The sequence below is a fragment of the Anabrus simplex genome, chromosome 11, assembly GCF_040414725.1.
Source record: "Anabrus simplex isolate iqAnaSimp1 chromosome 11, ASM4041472v1, whole genome shotgun sequence".
Taxonomy (NCBI): Eukaryota; Metazoa; Arthropoda; class Insecta; order Orthoptera; family Tettigoniidae; genus Anabrus; species Anabrus simplex.
In genome coordinates, this window is record NC_090275.1 from 106,953,931 (window position 1) to 106,974,969 (window position 21,039).

The window sequence follows — 21,039 nt, forward strand, 5'->3', positions numbered from 1 at the left end:
ACGAGAAGCACACGTATTAGGTGGAAAGTGCCTTCTCCTACACGAAATGGGGTTCAAATAAACTTTTACTATACATCCAGGATATTAGCGACGTATAGGCCTATAACGTAGGTTTTTTATACCTACAGACAACTGAAATGCATTCCCGACTTAGCCAAATTGTTACGGCCGATTCTTAAAACCGTAGTTTGCTTTGCTAATTCTTTTTTATTTTATGCAGAAAATCCAGAGTTTTAGCCCTTCAAGTAAGCAACTCAATGTTGAAAACATCCTAGGGATATGAGCTACGAATTTTAGATCAATAAAATATAATCAAGTATGAGAATATATTTATTTAGTCCTAAAAAATACAATCACCCGCCTGGTGACCACGATCGTTAAGGCGTTGAAGTCAAAACGGTGTAATACCGAGGTTAGCTGGTTCGAATCCCGCTGGTCGAAAAAAAATTCACCATAAGAATGTTGGCCGGTAGGGTAGGGGATGTAGTGGTATACAATTTCCAATTACTAGATTGCGTGCCAAAAGCCTGGATTAAATTCCAAACCTCTCCGCAGTTCTCATATGGAGTGGTCATATGACGCTGTTGATGATTATTCGTCCGTCGGATGGAGATGTTAAGCCTTGAGCAGACCCCTTGGTGCTATTTGACAGGAGTAGGCTATGTGCCGGCACCGGGTTTCACCCTCACCCTTCCTAGTGCCATATATCATGTCATTCATTTCATCTCAATTAACTTCTCTGATAAGATTGGCGTCAGGAAGGGCATCCGGCCATAAAAAACCGCGACGACAGATTCATCTCACCTCACCTCAAACCCGACCCCGTAGAGAAACGGGACAAGGGTTGGACAAACAAACAAACATTCCTAAAAATCGTTATCCGGTCGATTAGATCACGGCCGACTGGATCCCTCGCTGCGCTCCTAGAGCGACGCATCAAGCCGGCCGTGATTAGATACGCAGTTTGCCTTTTTCTACCACTACAAGCGCTAATGTGAGTCAATGCATTGTTCCGCTTAAGCACCACTACAAGCGCTAATGTGAGTCAATGCAGAGTTTCACTTACACCCTTATAACTACAGTTCATTCGGTCTGAACATTTTTCAAAAATTTAAAAAAAGCCTGAGGGTATTGAACCAAGGAACACATTACAGAAATAATTATGTAAATAAGTTAATTTGACCTGAATTTGAATTTTAAAAAGAAAAAAAGAAAACGAGTAAAAAAAGCAATTTTAGGCTGTTTTTCCGGAACTGCATTTAGGCCGGAAGTGATTTTCGAAACGTGTTCTTTTTAGATTGATAGAGATATCCAAGACTCACAATTTAAAACCTTTCCGGGCCCTTTAGCCCTTCAACGTTCGGCACAAACGAGAAAATTGCTTAATTTTACGTTTTGCGTAGCATGAGGACCCGTACTTTGTCTGCTAAGAAATGTTTACAACATTAAAACACAATATACAATATGCTATACATAAAGACAAGAATATTGGAAGCATTCACATTTACAAATCGATGTCCAGTTGCTCTGGCCAGTCTCAGACTGATGACATCTCGGCCTGGTCCATCGTACTTATTCAGAGGGCACATCAGATGATAATATTTAATGATATTACAGATATCGAAAAGATCATCAGGAAACATTAAGGAATAGTGGTATTAATCGAACGATGGGCAAAATTTATAATTAAGAGTAAACTTCGCGAATAGCCCATTACCCTAAAAGAAAGACACGAAGTATTTTAATACAGAAAAAAAATTTGTGCCGAATGACAAGGACATTATTGCTCTTATAGTGTTGACTATCCATTCAGTTATCTGTGTTCTATGTGTGTGTGTCTACCGCAGCTGCTGTTGGCCTGTTGCATCTTGTAGAGATTTAGACTTTGGAAGTAAATATGAATTATTCCTCGCGGTTTTTTAAAAATGTTTTATGTGCGTTGGTGGTTTCTCGTAAAAATTACCTTCATTTACGGAAATAGCCCAACAGCCTAGTACAGTGTGGATGCGCTTGATAAAAATAGACAGTGTAAGTCACGGTGTCATAAACATTGTTCTAAACATATCACATTCATTGGAAACACAACAACTTTTGATCGTGATTTTACACGCAACATTTTGATCGTTATATTTGTTTCTTTTCTTGAAACTGCCGTTCCAAATTTATACAATTTCAATGTCATTTTAAACCCTTGTATTTTGAAAAAAAAATGAGTTGATAACGAGAGATTTTGATAATATCGGTATATCGATATATCGATGTTTCAGTATATCCGAACGTTCCTATTTCAGCCCTGACAGGCCGAACCCGTGGTCGTCTACTTGGAATGGCCTGATATGACTAAACCTAATGGCTACATTGTGTGAAAAGCAAATGTCATTAAACAAGTTTGTATGGTATGCAATTCGCTTGTGAAATATATATATAAGGAATTTAAAATCGCCATGATGTGAACAGATTAATAGCGAGATGCGTTTCGGCGACATTATATATATATATAAACAATTCTGAACATACGTGAGCAAAGCCGCAGACATTTCGTAGTGCATTATAAGGCAAGTACATAGTATGTTTCATACCAGTGCTTACTATAAGTAAAACTCCACAACACCACTTGAGCAACTTAGAGTAAATGTTTTTTTAAACGTCAAACTTACCAGCACTGCGAGTAGTGGGCGATGAGCGAGGGAATGTTGTCGAAGCGGTTGTCGGAACTCTCGAGGCTCAACTGACCGTCTGATGCCTGGATTAAGTAATGCTCTATGTACGGCCCCTTGCCAGCAGGGAGACGAACAGAGATGGCCATGGTGTCGGGCTGGCTGGACTGCCGCACCACGAAGTTCTGTAGAAAACAATACATCATTATTAACAACCTATGTAAACATCAGAGTTTTCATCTCGGATTAGAAACTCTACCCTATGCCCCTTCAATCGCACTGCACAGGTCTCACATCCCTATTCCAAAACATCGATAGGCTACATCGATTTCAATGGAAACTCTTGTCATAAAAGACTACCGCACTTACCTTGATCATAAAGACGGTATTGAACTCGGCCATTCCAGAGCCACACACCAAAAGAAGCAAGTTACAAGTATGGCCATTAGTCTCCACAGTTTAGACAATTATCCAATTGTTGCAGACTAGACAGACTCCAATGAGGATACAGATAATTGGCTTTTAATTGCATTCACTGAGCTTCTCTTCAAACAAAGGATAGTCCTACTTACTCCTACGACTGACGGTGTATGTGATTACGGTGCTGAAAAATTCCCTGGACCCTGTGGGAACGGTATCCATACCCTGTCCGTCGTAAGAGGCGATTAAAGTGGGAACCCCACGGGCTCTAAGCTTGGGAGCGTCGGTTGGCGACCACGAGATCCCCAGATGAGCCTAGAATTTCTTCTACTTATTTGTGGCAGTCTCCTCCCCTTTATCTTTTCCACCCAACCTTCCTTGGTCAACAGTTGTTTTCTTATGACCCCGATGGTATTAGGTAGAACGTCTTCCACTTTCTCGTCCTCCTGTGGGTGCAGGTGGTAGAATAACACCCACGGTATTCCCTGTCCGTCGTAAGAGGCGATTAACAGGCGTCTCAGGGGCTCTCAACTTGGGAGTGTGGGTTGGCGACCGTGGGGCCCTGAGCTGAGTCCTGGTATTGCTTCCACTTACTTGTGCCAGGTTCTTCACTTTCATCTATCCTATCCAACCTACCTTGGTCAACTCTAGTTCTTTTCCGACCCCGACGTTACTGGGTTGTGAGGCCGAGGGAGTCTTTCATTTTCACACCCTTCGTGGCCCTTGTTTTTCTCTGGCCGATATCTTCATTTTTCGAAGTGTCGGATCCCTCCCATTTTTTCTCTCTGATTAGTGTTAATGTAGAGAATTGTTGCCTAGTTGTACTTCCTCTTAAAACAATAATCACCACCACCGCCGCTCTGAACTTGGGAGCATGAGAGCGAGCACGGGGTCCTTAGCTGAGTCTTGGAATTTCTTCCACTTACTTGTGCCAGGTTCCTCACTTTCGTCTATCCTATTCGACCTCCCTTAGTCAACTTCTTTTCCGACCCCGATGGTATTAGAGCATTCGAGGTCTAATAGGTCTAATAGGCCGTCTACTAGAAAAAGACCTGCACCAGGCCTCTCCGGAGGCCATACGCCATTAAAAACTGGCAAACTAAAATAAGTTGAGACGATTTGTTAGTGGCAGAGGTCCCAGTTAATATAAGATTCCTGTACTTCAAGAGAAGTAATAAACATCTAAAAAATATGTAGTAATATTAAGTGTGGAAGCGGCTTCTAGCGGTTAAAGGCACGAGAACCTACTGTGGTGCGCGTCAAATGTTGTTCAGACACGTTTCAGCGCGATTCCCTCACACCACTGTATTGGCACCACAGCAAGCTGTCGGGATCTAGAGTAAGACTGTACTCACCCCCTCCTCCTTGCCTTGCAGAAGGTGGAAAGCGCCCGCTCTTTGGATACCGGGCAGGAACCACACAGGATGACTACGGATCAGCCGCTCCACGAGGCCGATGTCACACGGAGAGTCGCCCACATCACTGCTGCTGCCCGCTGAAGATGACAGACTGGAGTCTTGGTCCTGAGAAACAGAAGTGTGTCTTAATGTTACCGGCGAAGGAGATTCAAAGTAAACTCAGGAAAGACAGAATACAATTGTATGGTGGTGACATATTATCTTCATAATCTTTTTTACTGTTTGCTTTATGTCGCACCCACACAGATAGGCCTTATGGCGAAGATGGGAGAGGAAGGACCTAGGAATGGGAAGAAATCGGCCGTGGACTTAATTAAGGTACAGCTCCAGCATTTACCTGGTGTGAAAATGGGAAACCACGGTAAACCATTTTCAGGGCTGCGCACGGCAAACTTGCCCGGTCTTCATAATCACCTCCGGAAACAAATAAAAGCGTTGTCTACGCTTTAAAAATCAATGAGTATTGAAAGAGCTGCCACAGAAAAGTGCCGCGAGACAGTGAAACAAATGCTGGACAGATCTAAATAATAATAATAATAATAATAATAATAATAATAATAATAATAATGTTGGTGAAATTATGCTTGAGGAAGTGGAAAAGATAGTAAATAAACTCCATTGTCATAAGGCAGCAGGAATAGATGAAATTAGACCTGAAATGGTGAAGTATAGTGGGAAGGCAGGGATAAAATGGCTTCACAGAGTAGTAAAATTAGCGTGGAGTGTTGGTAAGGTACCTTCAGATTGGGCAAAAGCAGTAATTGCACCTATCTATAAGCAAGGGAACAGGAAGGATTGCAACAACTATCGAGGTATCTCATTGATTAGTATACCAGGCAAAGTATTCACTGGCATCTTGGAAGGGATGGTGCGATCAGTCGTTGAGAGGAAGTTGGATGAAAACCAGTGTGGTTTCAGACCACAGAGAGGCTGTCAGGATCAGATTTTCAGTATGCGCCAGGTAACTGAAAAATGCTACGAGAGGAATAGGCAGTTGTGTTTATGTTTCGTAGATCTAGAGAAAGCATATGACAGGGTACCGAGGGAAAAGATGTTCGCCATACTGAGGGATTATGGAATTAAAGGTAGATTATTAAGAGCAATCAAAGGCATTTATGTTGACAATTGGGCTTCAGTGAGAATTGATGGTAGAATGAGTTCTTGGTTCAGGGTACTTACAGGGGTTAGACAAGGCTGTAATCTTTCACCTTTGCTGTTCGTAGTTTACATGGATCATCTGCTGAAAGGTATAAAATGGCAGGGAGGGATTCAGTTAGGTGGAAGCAGCTGACTGTCGTAGCGAGAGGTCATACGTGCCTGTCGCTCCGCTGTCTCTCTCCTCTCACCGAGACCTTCAAGACTACGAGACTACACTACCTGTCCCAATCGGTTACCGCTTCTCGGTACCTAGTGTTAGATAGGGAATCTGTAGGCCAGGGACCCGCTTAACAACGGATCATCCCGCGTCTACTAGCTCGCTTTAGAATGTCCCCACACAAAAACACACGGCAACAGACTCGTAATCTCCAAAAGGGCATTTGTCATGCACTTAGGAAAGAGCAATTTGTCAGCGAGTCTGGAGCCACTACAGACATATGCGACGAACTTCAAGAATTGACGGAGAGTGAGGAGATGCCGTTATCACGGCTCCCTACCCACTCTACGGCCGTCAGTCCACCAGCGGAGGGAACAGCGCTGTTCTCACAGCGCAACCCCCCGCCAACCACCCAGAGTACGGTGGGGCTGACCAGCCCCATATCACTACACAAGGACACCTTTAAGGACTACCTCCATTTCCTGCCTTCAGGTAGCCCTACCCAAGCCGCCAACGGCCATACCATGTTGTGCTCCACGGTGCTGTCACCGCAGTTAAGCAACATAGGCCTTGGTCAGTGTTTGGATGGGTGTCCACAAGCGCGCAGCTCAGCGCTAACGGCCCCCGCTACGGCCACGGACCCGGCCGAGCGGGGACTGTTGGCGACCCACCACTGCGTGCCCCCCGTGAGCAGTGAGCTAAATGCGCCAGAGGAGCACAGAACAGTCACCCCTGATTCTGTGCAAGTAAACCTGACGCACGAAACTCACGTAACGGGGTGCGCCATGCAGTACTTTGCGCTCACCACCACCACGAACACAACAACCACCACCACTACCAGGACAACCCCCATAGCCACCCCGTCAGTAGCCACTGGCAAGCACATACCTGTGCAGCTGCTGCCCACTCGGCCGGCTGGCTCTACTCGAGCCGAGCCCCGAGAAAGGAGCGCGCAGCGCGGGGAAAGCGAAGCAGGAGGCCTGACGTTATGTGCGAGTGAGCGGGAACCGGGGTTCGACCCTGAAGTGCCGGAACTCGCACATGGGAAAGTGACTGGGGAGACACCTGAACATAAACAGGAGGCCACCTCTCCCCCTAACACAAATCTTGCCCCCAAACCCAACCCAGCGGCAAGCCAGCCGGACGCCGGGAAAGCGGGACCCAGTCCCGCCAACCTGTGTGATGAGGCGGCGCCCAAGGTAAGGAGAGAGGGCAAGAATAAACGAACTGGGCGAAAGGCCCAAAGTAAAGTTCAACCCCACCACAAGCAAGCTGGCAAATCGGACTCCGACTCAGATGAGGAACAACTGGTGATAGATGCATCAAGCACATCCCAGGATGCCGACTCTGAAGGCTCGGAGGGAGAGGAACCGTGCGAGCGCGTGGCGACCGAACCCGAGGTCCCAGCCACCCGGCTGGGAAACCAGGGCGACGGCTTCAGGGAGGCAAAAGGGAGGAAGAGGGGGAAGGGGAAAGGCAAAGTAGCCCAGCCCCTGAGCCGCAAGGCTCAGATAGGCGGGGTACGTAAACCAAGTACCCAAGCCGATAACAACACTCGGCTGAGCCCACCTCAACCACCACCACCACGAACACAACCAAACACCCGTAAGGTGGCAACCCCCCCACCCCTTACGGTGTACACCAAGAACACCAAGTCACTAGAAGAGGAGCTCCTCAAAAAGCTAGCGCATGATCAGAGAAACTACTACTTCTCTAGGCCGAGAGTAGATGCGCACGAAGCAATCCGGCTGCATATGACTAGCTTTGAGAGCTATGAAATCGCTATCGAGGTGCTGAAACGGCTGAATATTAACTTTGTAAGAATATTGCCCAACAGCACTATGAAGCGATTCGTAGTGAGGACTCCCATTAACGGAAGTAATGCGGATGAAATCCAACTTGCCCTGAAGGCGCAGGACATCCCCGCATTCTCCGTGGTGCGAATGAGACCAGGAAATAGGCCTGCCAAGGGCAACCTTTTCCTAGTTGCCGTGGCGGATACCCCAGGAGCGGACAACATGCGGAAAATGAGGATGCTCGCGAACATGCTGGTGTCAGTCGAGCCGTACCGCCCCCCAGCCACTGGCCCCCAATGTGGAGTGTGTCAGAGGCATGGCCATCCAGGGGCGGGGTGCCGACTGGAGCCCAGGTGCCGCAGATGCGCCGCCTCCCACTTGTCTCGCGACTGCCCCCATGGCAACGACCCTGCGTATTCCAAGTGCGCAAACTGCGGGGAAAAACACGCGGCTAATTTCAGAAACTGTCCCAGCCGCAGGACACTCGAAGCCGTCAATCAAGGCAAAGGGCCAAAGGGTAATAAGCGTGGCAACCCTAAAGCCCAAGCAGGCCCTTCAGGCAAAGGCGCATCACGCAAAAATAAACCAGGCCAGTCAGGCAAAAAGGACCCTTCAGGTCCTGCAGGTCCCTCAGACACAAAGGGCCAAGAACAAGGCCCTTCAGGCACACAGCGCCCATCAGGCATGAGAATATTAAATTTTAAACCCCTAAGGACGGTGGGTGAACACAACCCCGGGCCCTCAGCCCAACCAGCCCCCACCACCGTTCAAACCAAGAACTCCAAACTAGACAAAAAGAAGGCCCAGACCCAAGCAAGAAACCAAAGGCAGGCTAAGCCCACGCAAGCTCATACCGAGCAGCCACAGGGCCCCACCCAGGCCAGCTCCACCCCCCGCAGTGAACCTGCCAATAGTAAACCGGCATTCGCACCACCGCCCCCAACGCCCGCCCCCTGCACAACACCAATCACAACACCTACACAAGAACAGGCACAGAAGCCAGAAGGGAAAATGGTAGTAAAGGCGTTCAGGGAAAGGATCGAAGAAATCCTGAAAACCTTCTTCCCGAACCTGAACCTCACGGCAGCCATAACCACTGGGGTTATGATGGCCAACATGCTACCATTCCCCTGGCTGAAGGACCTGATTAATGCCATTGCTGACCTCCTGACCCTAGATGGCTGAACAACCAAACGAAGACGATAATAATAATAATAATAACAATAATAACACGCAGGAGCTTCGAGTTCTAATATGGAACTGCCAGGGCGTCAGGTCTAGGAAATACGAACTCGAAGCCTTCCTAGCCGCGAACACTATACACGTAGCTCTCCTAACTGAAACCTTCCTCCCACCGGGGAAGAAGTTCACTATAAGAGGCTACAAAATACACAGAAGCGATAAGGCTAATAGAGTCGGAGGAGTGGCAGTTCTGGTAAGGAAGGACATCAAACATATGGAAATAGACTTACCAGAACTGGTCGAGCTGGAAGCGTGCGGAATTGCCATGCCAGTGCGAGGAACACTCGTTAATGTAATATCGGCATACTCCAGACCTAAACACCTTAACACACAAGATTTAGAATCGGTATTAAGGCAAAATCGAAACACGATCCTAGGAGGCGACCTAAATTCGAAACACGCCAGCTGGGGGTGCCTGAAACCTAACGCAGACGGCGAAAGGCTGTACAACCACATGCTATCACAGGACTATGTGGTAACAGCCCCCAGCGAACCCACGTTCCTAGCACCAAACGAACAGGTCGACGACATACTGGACATCGCCCTACTGCGAAATATTCCTCAAAGACACACCATAAAGGTCATTAACGACCTAGGGTCGAGGCATCAACCAGTAATATTTACACTGGAAGCGAACCCGGAGGAATATGAGAATAACCCCAAGCGCCGACTCAACTATAAAGCAGCCAATTGGGGTAAATTCGAAAGAAAATTAGATTCACTCCTGCAGGGGACTGAGGACATACAAATAGTAAACCCAGCCCAAACGGATGAATCACTAAGAACACTCGTAAATGCGATCCAGGCAGCCACAACTGCGAGCATTCCGGTACACAAACCTAGACAAAACACTAACATTGAAATACCGGCCCACATTAAAGATCTAATACGCCAGCGCAACAGACACAAGCGCAACTGGGCCCGACACCACCGCGATGAAGACCGGATACGTAAAAACGAACTCAGGGTCGAAATCGAAACCGAAATAATGGAGTATAGGTCACGAATCTGGAATAACAAACTGAGTACATTCGACACAAATACCAGACCGGTGTGGAACTTAGCGAGACATTTCACGCGAGAACCACACGTGATCCCAACAATTAAGGGACCCAACGGACCAGTATACGAAAATCAAGACAAAGCAGAGGTGATAGCCGACTCACTCGAGGAGGCCTTTAAGCCCAATGACGAACCGTCGGACCCCGCCTTCATTAGGCAAACAGAGGTCAAGGTAGCGGAATTCCTAGCAAACGCACCTAAGCCCGAGGTTAAGAAGACTAATATCCACGAAATTAAGTGGATAATAGATCACCTTAACCCGAAGAAGGCACCCGGCCCAGATGAGATTCAAAATATAATAATCAAAAAGCTAACACCGAAAGCCCTCGCACTACTCACTAAAATATACAATGCAATGTTCCAATTGCAGTATTATCCGGAACAGTGGAAAAAGGCGAGAATTCTTGTATTCGGCAAACCAGGCAAGGACAAATCTAACCCCAATAATTATAGGCCCATCAGTCTCCTGGACGCCCTCAGCAAAGTATTTGAGAAAATACTGCTGAAAAGGCTCATAGCACATATCAAGGAAAGAGGAATCATTCGAAACGAACAATTCGGTTTTAGAAACGGCCACTCCGCCCCGCAACTGCTTACCCGGGTCCTAGAACAAGCGACCATCGGACTAAACAAGCGGAGGGACACAGGCACGGTATTCCTTGATATCCAGAAGGCATTCGATAAAGTCTGGCACGAAGGCCTATTAGCGAAATTAATTGACCTCGAATTCCACCCAGGGTACATAAGATTAATTAAATCATACCTGGAAGGCCGAGAGTTCCAAGTAGATGTTCATAACACGCTGTCAAGCACGCGACCAATCAGGGCGGGCGTAGCCCAGGGGTCACTTATAGGGCCAATCCTGTTCATTCTATTTACGAATGACATGCCGACAGCGGAACTCACTACCACGCACCTCTACGCGGATGACACTGCTATCACAGTACAACACTTTCAGCTAGCATGCGCCCGAAAGAGACTACAAGTAGCACTGCGAACTCTCGAGCCCTGGCTAACCAAATGGCGTATCAAGGTCAACGTTGACAAATGCCAAGCTGTGTTGTTCACCAGGAAGAACAGACGCACACGTATGCCAGCTAACATAAAACCGCTCAAACTATTTAATCGGGATATAGCATGGCACGACAAGGTCAAATATCTAGGAGTAGTCCTAGATAGAAAACTAACCATGCTATATCACATTAAAGACATCCAGCGGAAAACAAACGCACGACTGGCACAGCTCTATCCGATACTGAATAAAAGATCCAGTATTAACAAGCGAGTAGCAATAAACATGTACAAGGCCCTAATTAGGCCGATAATAACGTACGCAGCTCCCGCCTGGGGCTACACTGCTATGACAAACCTGGATAAGCTGGAACTAATACAAAACAAATGCATTCGAGCAGCGGCTAGACTCCCGTATGACACACCAATACGCCACCTACGCGCAATTGCGAAAGTCAGCTCGATAAGGCAACACATACGAAATCAAACATTCCGAATGTACAAGAAGTCATGGGGTAGTAAGGTCAACCCACTAGTCAGTGGAATAGGACGCTATGACGTCGATCTATACACCAAATACCCCACACCGAAACACATTCTGTTCAGGCACAGGGCCAGGAGGCCGGGGGCCCAAAACCGCCCTCGCTCTTAAACTGACACCAACCCACAATACCGCACCACTTAACACTATGCACACACACCGCAACACCTGTATATATGTGCATGCTTGTTTACAACATACATCCTTTCCCTAGATTGTGTTATGTTATTGCTATGTTACAGATTTGGCCAAGCGAGCGAGGATTGAGAGAAGTAATACATCACGACGAAGGCAGCACAGCCAAGAAAGAGACGATCCAATCCTACCCGCTCCCACCAACGACAAAGGAGTGGACAAAAAACCCACGCCTGCTAATATCATTAACTATTAATCTACTAATTGTACTTGTATTTGTTCTACAGGACACGAGAGCGGAAATGCGGCCCGCACTCTAAAGAAGAAAAGTAATAATGTATATATAATAGGATGTGTGTATATTTGTGTATATATTTACAGAGACAAGTGTGTGACACCAACACCGCAAAGAAGGGACGTCATCAGGCGGGAAAGAAGATGCCCCTTACAACAAGTAAGGCTTGGCACTAATCCCCTTCTCCTTAAAAGGAGACTTGGCACCAGGGACTGCTGGCTGCTGGACCAAGGGACTAACCTGTGGCCCAAAGCCCAGACGCCAGCGGACCCGAGCCGCACCAGGCAGTGACAAGTAGGACTGATCCCCCATAATAATTGACAAAAGCTAGGTAAATGGTTATGATTGCATGACACATATCCCTAACTAACACAACCTCTGGTCTTTTTCCAGCCCACATCCTTGCATGTGCTATCACAAGATGTCAGGTTTTACATGTAGGCTCTTTCTTCTTTCTGCCTATGTGGTTTTTCCCTGACCCTTCAATACCATACTTCAACACCATATACCTAACACAATCTCGCCTGGTAACGTGTCTGACATGGAAACAGGCAGATACTCCTTGTATCACTTCCCACTCTACCCAGCTATCTCTTTTCTACTTAGAAATTAATAGCATGTCGGAGGCCATGTAGATTGAGTCGATGGTCACGGCGGGGGAGCGGGCTACGGGGGCCCCCCGTATAAAAAAAAAAAAAAAAAAAAAATCAGTTAGGTGGAAATGTAGTAAGCAGTCTGGCCTATGCTGACGACTTGGTCTTAATGGCAGATTGTGCCGAAAGCCTGCAGTCTAATGTCTTGGAACTTGAAAATAGGTGCAATGAGTATGGTATGAAAATTAGCCTCTCGAAGACCAAATTGATGTCAGTAGGTAAGAAATTGAACAGAATTGAATGTCAGATTGGTGATACAAAGCTAGAACAGGTCGATAATTTCAAGTATTTAGGTTGTGTGTTCTCCCAGGATGGTAATATACTAACTGAGATTGAATCAAGGTGTAGTAAAGCTAATGCAGTGAGCTCGTAGTTGCGATCAACAGTATTCTGTAAGAAGGAAGTGAGCTCGCAGACGAAACTATCTTTACATCGGTCTGTTTTCAGACCAACTTTGCTTTGCGGGAGCGAAAGCTGGGTGGACTCAGGATATCTTATTCATAAGTTAGAAGTAACAGACATGAAAGTAGCAAGAATGATTGCTGGTACAAACAGGTGGAACAATGGCAGGAGGGTACTCGGAATGAGGAGATAAAGGATAAATTAGGAATGAACTTGATGGATGAAGCTGTACGCATTAACCGGCTTCGGTGGTGGGGCCATGTGAGACGAATGGAGGAGGATAGCTTACCTAGGAGAATAATGGACTCTGTTATGGAGGGTAAGAGAAGTAGAGGTACACCAAGACGACGATGGTTAGACTCGGTTTCTAACGATTTAAAGATAAGAGGTATAGAACTAAATAAGGCCACAACATTAGTTGCAGATCGAGGATTGTGGCGACGTTTAGTAAATTCACAGAGGTTTGCAGACTGAACGCTGAAAGGCATAACAGTCTATAATGAAAATGTATGTATGTATGTGTGTATGTATAATAATAATAATAATAATAATAATAATAATAATAATAATAATAATAATAATTAATAATAATTGGTGTTAGGTTGTCACTACTGGAACGGCCGCAGAGTTTTGAGGGCTTCCTAGACTGACTTATTAGAAATAAAAGACAACTATTATGTGGATAATACATTTTATTCAGTAGAACGTGGTACACTTGGAATATTGGCAATAACTCGGCGTAGTGTGGGTTTGTGATATGAGAAATAAGAGACATAGTTTAAGAGTTAGGGAGTAATATTACGAGTAAAAGTAAGATCAGTAAATGAATTCCCATTGTACTGGGAGAGTTGCTCGGAACAACATTCAAATTAAATCGATGTTTTCGTCGCCATAAGACCTATCTGTGTTGGTGCGACGTAAAGCCCCTAGCAAAAAAAAAAAAATCGATATTTGAGAAAATCAAATGCCTTTTGATTTCTTTGGATGTCTATGTTAAAAATCGGCCTATCTCCATTATTAAATTTGTTATTCTATACAATTGACCACGATGTATTCACAACGACAGCTAACCTCCAACTGAACGCGCGAGTCTTTTTTTTTTTTTTTTGGGGGGGGGGGCCCATCTTATAATAGTGCGTGCGCGTGACGTCACATATTTAGCGCTAATCCATGACAACTACGTTTCAGATTTTCTTTTTTTTTCCTTCTTAATTTTTTTATTATTTTTTTTTTTTTTTTTTTTTGTTTTTGCAACTGGTAGCGTCCTCTTTTATCTGTCAACTGAGACATTAAACATAATCGTAAGTTAAATATTCTAGGCCGCATGCGCGTTCTACCCAACACTTAAAGCGTCTTAAATTGTTTCTTACCGGGCGAGTTGGCGGCGCGCGGCTGTGAGCTTGCATCCGGGAGATAGTGGGTTTGAATCGCACTGTCGGCAGGCCTGAAGATGGTTTTCCGTGGTTTCCCCATTTTCACACCAGGCAAATGCTGGGGCTGCACCTTAATTAAGGCCACGGCCGCTTCCTTCGAACTCTTAGGCTTTTCCTATCCCAACGTCGCCATAAGACCTATCTGTGTCGGTGGGACGTAAAACCACTAGCAAAAAAAATATATATATTTCCATGAACTCGTTATCCAGGAACGTAAGTCTATGTTAAAATCTCGAATATCCCATACATTCCCACAAGTTGATCGAAGTAAGTTTGCAATTCACAAAGCAAATTTTCCCCCATGTCTAAACTATTACATTAATATATCTCATCTCCGGCTCCATGGCTAAATGGTTAGCATGTTGGCCCTTGATCCCACGGGCCCTGGGTTCGATTCCCGGCCGTGTCGGGGATGTTAAACTTCAATGGTTCTTTCCTATAGTTCGGGGTTTGAGTGTGTACGCCGTCTTCAGTATTAGAATTCACCACAGACGCGCATGTTGCCTATAAGGCGTCAACTCGAAAGACCTGCAGCAGGCCTCTCCGGAGGCACAAGCCATTATTATTATTGGATTTCATGATTAGGGAAGACATGAAACCTGCAGAAAACTTTTGTCGGTTCAGTTCTGATACACTTTCGGAGCCGCAAGTCCTTTGCCACAAGTGCTTTGGAAAAGGTTGGGCAGTAACTTATAACTTGCCGACAAGGTTCTCACGACCGTCTTTTTCGGATGCTTAAAGTGTTGTGTTCCTCGATTTTCTAACTGAATGACTAAATGTGAATGCTTCGTAGTACTGTTAACTCTCGGGCAATTTTAGAAAGGTCTATCGTTCCAAAAGATCTAACATTAAGATCCGCAGCATACTGCTTCTTCACGACAACGCTAGGCCGTAGGGTGTTGGTACTGCTGCTACGAAAGGCAAATTGGGAGAAATGCGCGTACAGCTCTAGATTTCACCGTCTATGGTATAGATTTGTCACCATGAGCCTACAATTGGTTTGTACCCCGGTAAAAAGATTTGGATGGAAATTATTTTCCCAATAATTTCGTATGCAATAGGCTACGTAAACGTCCAACATACTGTAATTTTATGAAGAAGGTATCCAGAAACTGTCAGCAGAGGAAAAAAAGTGCAGGCGTTTGTGGAGGCTATGCAGAAACTAGTTTTGTTTCTGCTTTTATTTCCATTGAAGAGTGGTTTTGTTTAAACCTCGATATCTCGAATCACCTCGTGAGCTGAATTTTATTTCGAGCTATCGAAATTTCGAGATGTAGAGAATTCCGGCCTTTGAGGTATGCACGCAATTGAATCACGTGTAACTACGTCTTGATACGGTCATAAGTGCTATTTAACCACATAAAAACAAACTCGAAGTATTTTGCCATTTTAATTACAACACTTATTACAGCAAGTCGTTGAAGACAGAAAACTTACAGCAGAGGAATATGTTTTTCACTCTCAAGCTTCTTTTCTTCCACATGTTATTCAACGACAGTTATTGCTGTAAAACCATCTTCATTTATATTCGACTAACTCTGTATGTAGTATCGAAGAACAGTCAGTAGGCCTACATGTTTCGCCTGGTCTAGTGACGATCCAACTGCCTATGGTTAACGGACCAGGGGTAGGCAGATACGTTAAGGAACAACACACAAACATTAAAAGCCGCACTGTACAGTTAATGTTGTACAAAATTCGATTCACAGAATATTTTCACCGTCTATGGAGGGAACGTTTACTTCGAAAAATGGAGAAATTCGTGTAATCGAATTTCCAGAAACAGAGAAATAAATACACGTAAGAATAGAACAGACGGAGGGAAAGATGCCGAGGTTCGACTGTATTTATTTCATGTCAAACCGACACAGACAAGTCTCAAGGCGACAATGAGAAGAGACTGGGAAAGAAGCAACCGTGCTCTTGATTAAACAGTACACTACAGAAAACCATCTTCAGGTCTGCCGACAGTGCGGTTCGAACCCAAAATCTCCTGAATGCAAACTTACAGCCAAGTGACCAAATATACGTAGCCAACTCATTTGGTAAGAGTCTTTTTTTTAAATAAAAGAATCGTTCATATTCGATCGATCCTCGTATCGGTATCAGATTAAGGCCACAGTAGAACCTTCATGTTTTTCTGCGGGCTGCATGTTTGAAACCTCTCATTTACATTCCACAAAGCTTAATAACTGCATTCAACTTCACCGCTCCAGAATGGTTTTTACTAAGTTGTTGGTTTTCTTTTTTGTACTCTGTACCTTTTTTTTTTTTGCTAGTTGTTTTACGTCGCACCGACACAGATAGTTCTTACGGCGGCGATGGGATAGGAAAGGGCTAGGAGTGGGAAGGAAGCTGCAGTGGCCTTAATTAAGGTACAGCCCCAGCATTTGCCTGGTGTGAAAATGGGAAACCACGGAAAACCATTTTCAGGGCTGCCGACAGTGGGGTTCGAACCACTATCTCCCGAATACTGGATACTGGCCGCACTTAAGCGACTGCAGCTATCGAGCTCGGTGTGTACCTTAGTTATGTCTGTGCATGTAATTTAATCCCCATCTCCTCGGCTCCCGGGATAAATTCATACATCACTGACCCAAATTCTCGGAATAGCTAACATACATTGAAGTCCAGAAGGACAGAGGACAAAGATGTGAAGAATCTGAAGCTCGTGAGTCCTGTGGAGCTCCGCTGTAACAGCACACCATACCGCAAGGGAGGCGGTATGTAAGATCAAAGACTGCGAGCTCAATACATCAAACATGAGCCTTGCCAAGTTGTCGCACAGGAGACAAGATAGCAGTTCTTACACTCAGATATAGTTGAATGAACATGAATGTGTGTTTGAAAAGTAACATTTTAGGCGATCACGCCTATCAATCTGGTTGAGCTGAATTTTAAAACTCATATTATGTTATTTTCGTACACATACATCTAGCAACATTTTGGGTGTCCGTGCCTGCAACAACTCGCATATCTTACATCTTGTAATCGGATGTTAGGTGACAAGAGGGTTTTTGGTTGTCTATAAAAACCAAAAAGCATGGCGCAACAGTACCGGGTCTTGGCCAATCAAGCAACCGCTGCTCAGCTCTCAGATTACGAGGTGTCATGTGGTAGATATGAGGAATCTCCTCGGCCGTCTTGGGTTTCTAGATCAAGGCCACTATCTCACCGTCAGATAGCTCCTCAATTGTAATCACGTGGGCTGAGGGGACCTCGAATCAGTCCTCAGATTCAAGTAAAAATCCCTGCCCTGGCCCTTCTCCTATGGGTAAAGGTGGTAGAATACACCCACTATATCACCTCTCAATCGTAAAGGGAGAACCCCACGGGTTCTCAGCTAGGGAGCGTGGATGGCGACCACGGGTCTTCCAGCTAAGTCCGGCATTGATTTCGCTTACTTGGGTCAGGCTCCTCGCCTTCATCTCTCCCAGTCGACCTCCCTTGATCAGATCTTGCTCTTTCCGACCTCGACGGTATTATTTTCACGCCTTTGTTTTTCCTGTTTTTGCCGATTCCTTCATTCTTCGATGTGTCAGATATCTTCCAATTTTTCCACTGATTAGCTGTTAATAGAGGATGGTTCCCCATTTATATTTTCTCTTAAAATAATAATCAATACCATCACCTGCCCTGGCCGGGAATCATAACCAAATCACCGATGACCTTCTCAGAGATGGGTTTTACTTCAAAGCTCCCTCTGATGTATTCCTTTTGACGTGACAAAGTCTCAATCCTCAGAGCTGAATGCTGGCGTTACGAGAGTGCCTGCAACCTCTCCCCGCAGTGGTCTCGTGCTTTGAGTGCTCGATTACGCGCACTCAGATACTTCGTGCCGTAGCGAATGAACGCTTCGATCAGTTTAAAAGATTCCACTTTGAAAGGCGTAAGTCGCAAACTGCAGATGTCAACTTCGAAAAACGGAATATTTACTTACCAACAGCTCCTTACTACAGGGATAAATACCAGTTAGAAGAAATCGACATATTGGGTCTGACGATTGGAGCGAGGGGGACATTCCCGTTTTTGCCGCCAATTTTTGGAAACAGATGTGTTTACCAGTGTCAACGTTAGGTAAAATTGCTATCATTGCCTTACAGAATTCATTACCGGTAATAGTTCCAAAAAAATACTGTTACAATTAGCTTACCATCTACATTTCTCAAGTTTGTATGTATTTTTTTTCTAATAATTAATGTCCTTTTTTTTTTTGCTAGAGGCTTTACGTCGCAACGGCACAGATAAGTCTTTTGGCGACGATGGTATAGGAAGGGCCTAGGAGTTGGAGGCAAGCGGCCGTGGCCTTAATTAAGGTACATCCACAGCATTTGCCTGATGTGAACATGGGAAACCACGGAAAACCATCTTCAGGGCTGCCGACAGTGGGATTCAAACCCACTATCTCCCGGATGCAAGCCTACAGCCGCGCGCCCCTAACCGCACGGCCAACTCGCCCGGTAAAAATTAATGTAAAAGCATACTTTGTCGCAACGAAGCCTCTGCATAAGAGAAATAAATAAATAAATAAATAAATAAATAAATAAATAAATAAATAAATACATAAATAAATAAATAAATAAATAAATAAACAGCAAGTTTGCAAAAGTATAGTCCCAAAAATGAAAACTCTGCCGCAAGGAGCATTTTCTGCGCAACATAAAAATTTGAAATTGAATTAATAACATTGCAATATTAACTAATCAACTACAAATTTTGCGTTATGCTATATTTTATCAATAAGTGCTTGTGTTTCAAAATTGTACGTGATAAGTGTTAAATTGCAGAAGTTCCAAACTCTAGGCATGAGTCCCCTTAAGGGGTTGACACTCCAAATCGTAGGTCAGTGCTGCTCTCTAGCTGCCTTATATACCATACCTAAGTGACTGGCATTATTATGCTGACAATTTTAAAGCATTTCTATACACCAGATACTGTATATTACAAAGACCAGTGTTAGTACAAAGGGTGGTCCTCTTGACAGTAAACAACAATTTTTTCCCTCTCTCTATGTTTGAACTGATCACCCCTTTGGCTCCATGTTGGAGTGAAAGGAAGGGGGGAAAAAGAAGTGTTTCGGTCAGCCCCACAAATGTTTGTAGGCGCGGTGTGTACAGCGTAATCACTGCCCCGCCATTAAGCGATATTTATGGAACAAACGTGAAGCCCGCAGCCTGATTTATTAAAACAAAAATATGGGCAATTTGCTTCAGATTATAACGTGGCGTGGTGGTGGCTCGGTAAGCCAGGTTAAATCCTTGCCAGCTTTTGCACGGTTGATTGTTTGGAACACCAAGAGAGGAGCGTGTGAGCTGCCAGTGCAACACTCTGTAAGCTAGGAATCATAATAATGTTGGTCACACTAGTTTACAAAAATATTATATTAAACTCACCACAAACGGAAAACTGACAAGCACGCCGGTATTTTCCCTTGGCTAATAACATTGTGATCATAGCAATCGGAGCTCCAGGTTTACCAAAGCACGGGGGCCTTGGTGAGAAACAAAAGACGAAGTCCTCCTCTGTGAGTAGCCACGGTATCCCCTGCCAGCCATAAGAGGCGACTGAAAGGAGTAACAAAGGGCTGTGACCACGAATCCCCTAGCTGAGTCTGGCATTGTTCCCACTTTCACTTTCAAATTTCCTACCTGACCTTCCTTGATAAACTCTTGTTCTTTTCCGACCCCGACGATATTGGGTTCGCGAATTCTACGGAGATCATTTTCACTCCCTTCGTGGCCCTGCCGTTTCTTTTGCCGATATCTTCATTCTTCGAAGTGTAGGACCTCTTCCATTTTTCCCTCTGATTAGTGTTAATAGAGGATAGTTGCCCAGTTGTACAGGGTGGGCCAAATAAAACTGGCCCGGAAAATATTTATTGGGTCGATGCATAAGTTCGTGCGGTTCTTATATTTTATTTTACAGCCACTGTCACGCGCTGTAACTCACAATCACTCAGTGATGTATTCACCTCCACTCTCTATGACCTTCTGCCAACGTTCAGGTAGCAGTTGAAAGCCTCGCCTGTAGAACTGTTTTGGTTTTGACTGGAAGAAATCTTTTAGTCACTGGTTAACAGAAGCTCCGTCAGGAAACACTTGCCCCCTGAATGTGGTTAAGAGAGCAGAAAAGATGGAAATCTGAGGGGGCAAGGTCAGGGAAATACGGAGGATGAGGAAGAGGTTCCCTGCCTAGTTAAGCAATCAACACCTTTGGTCAATTGCGCTGTATGCAGACGAGCGTTATCATGGAGCAATAAGCCTGGTTGTTGTCTTTGTCTTTTGTTGTCACTAGCAAAGGCAAGCCGTCTTAGCTGGTCACTATACACAGCGTCCGGCTCTATGGCTAAATGGTTAGCGTGCCGACCTTCGGTCACAAGGGTCCCGAGTTCGATTCCCGGCAGGGTCGGGAATTTTAACCATCATTGGTTAATTTCTCTGGTACAGGGGCTGGGTGTATGTGTTGTCTTCATCACCATTTCATCCTCATCACGACGCGCAGGTCGCCTACGGGAGTCAAATCGAAAGACCTGCACCTGGCGAGCCGAATATGTCCTCGGACATTAACGGCACTAAAAGCTATACGCCATTTCATTTCACTATACACAGCAGAGGTAATCGTTATGTTTTTCGGAAGAAGTTCGTGGTGAAGAATGCCAT

The 21,039-nt window shown here is 45.1% G+C and overlaps 1 protein-coding gene across 1 annotated transcript in view; it reads right to left on the reverse strand.

Annotated features, from left to right (window-relative positions):
- spri (sprint) overlaps positions 1-21,039 on the reverse strand; it is a 648,574-nt gene that overhangs the window by 214,482 nt on the left and 413,053 nt on the right. Inside the window, exons 3-4 of the mRNA XM_067155462.2 lie at positions 4,433-4,600; positions 2,658-2,842 (exon numbers count right to left, since the gene is read on the reverse strand). Coding sequence (XP_067011563.2) covers positions 2,658-2,842; positions 4,433-4,600 — 353 coding nt within the window. The remainder of the gene's footprint in view (positions 1-2,657; positions 2,843-4,432; positions 4,601-21,039) is intronic.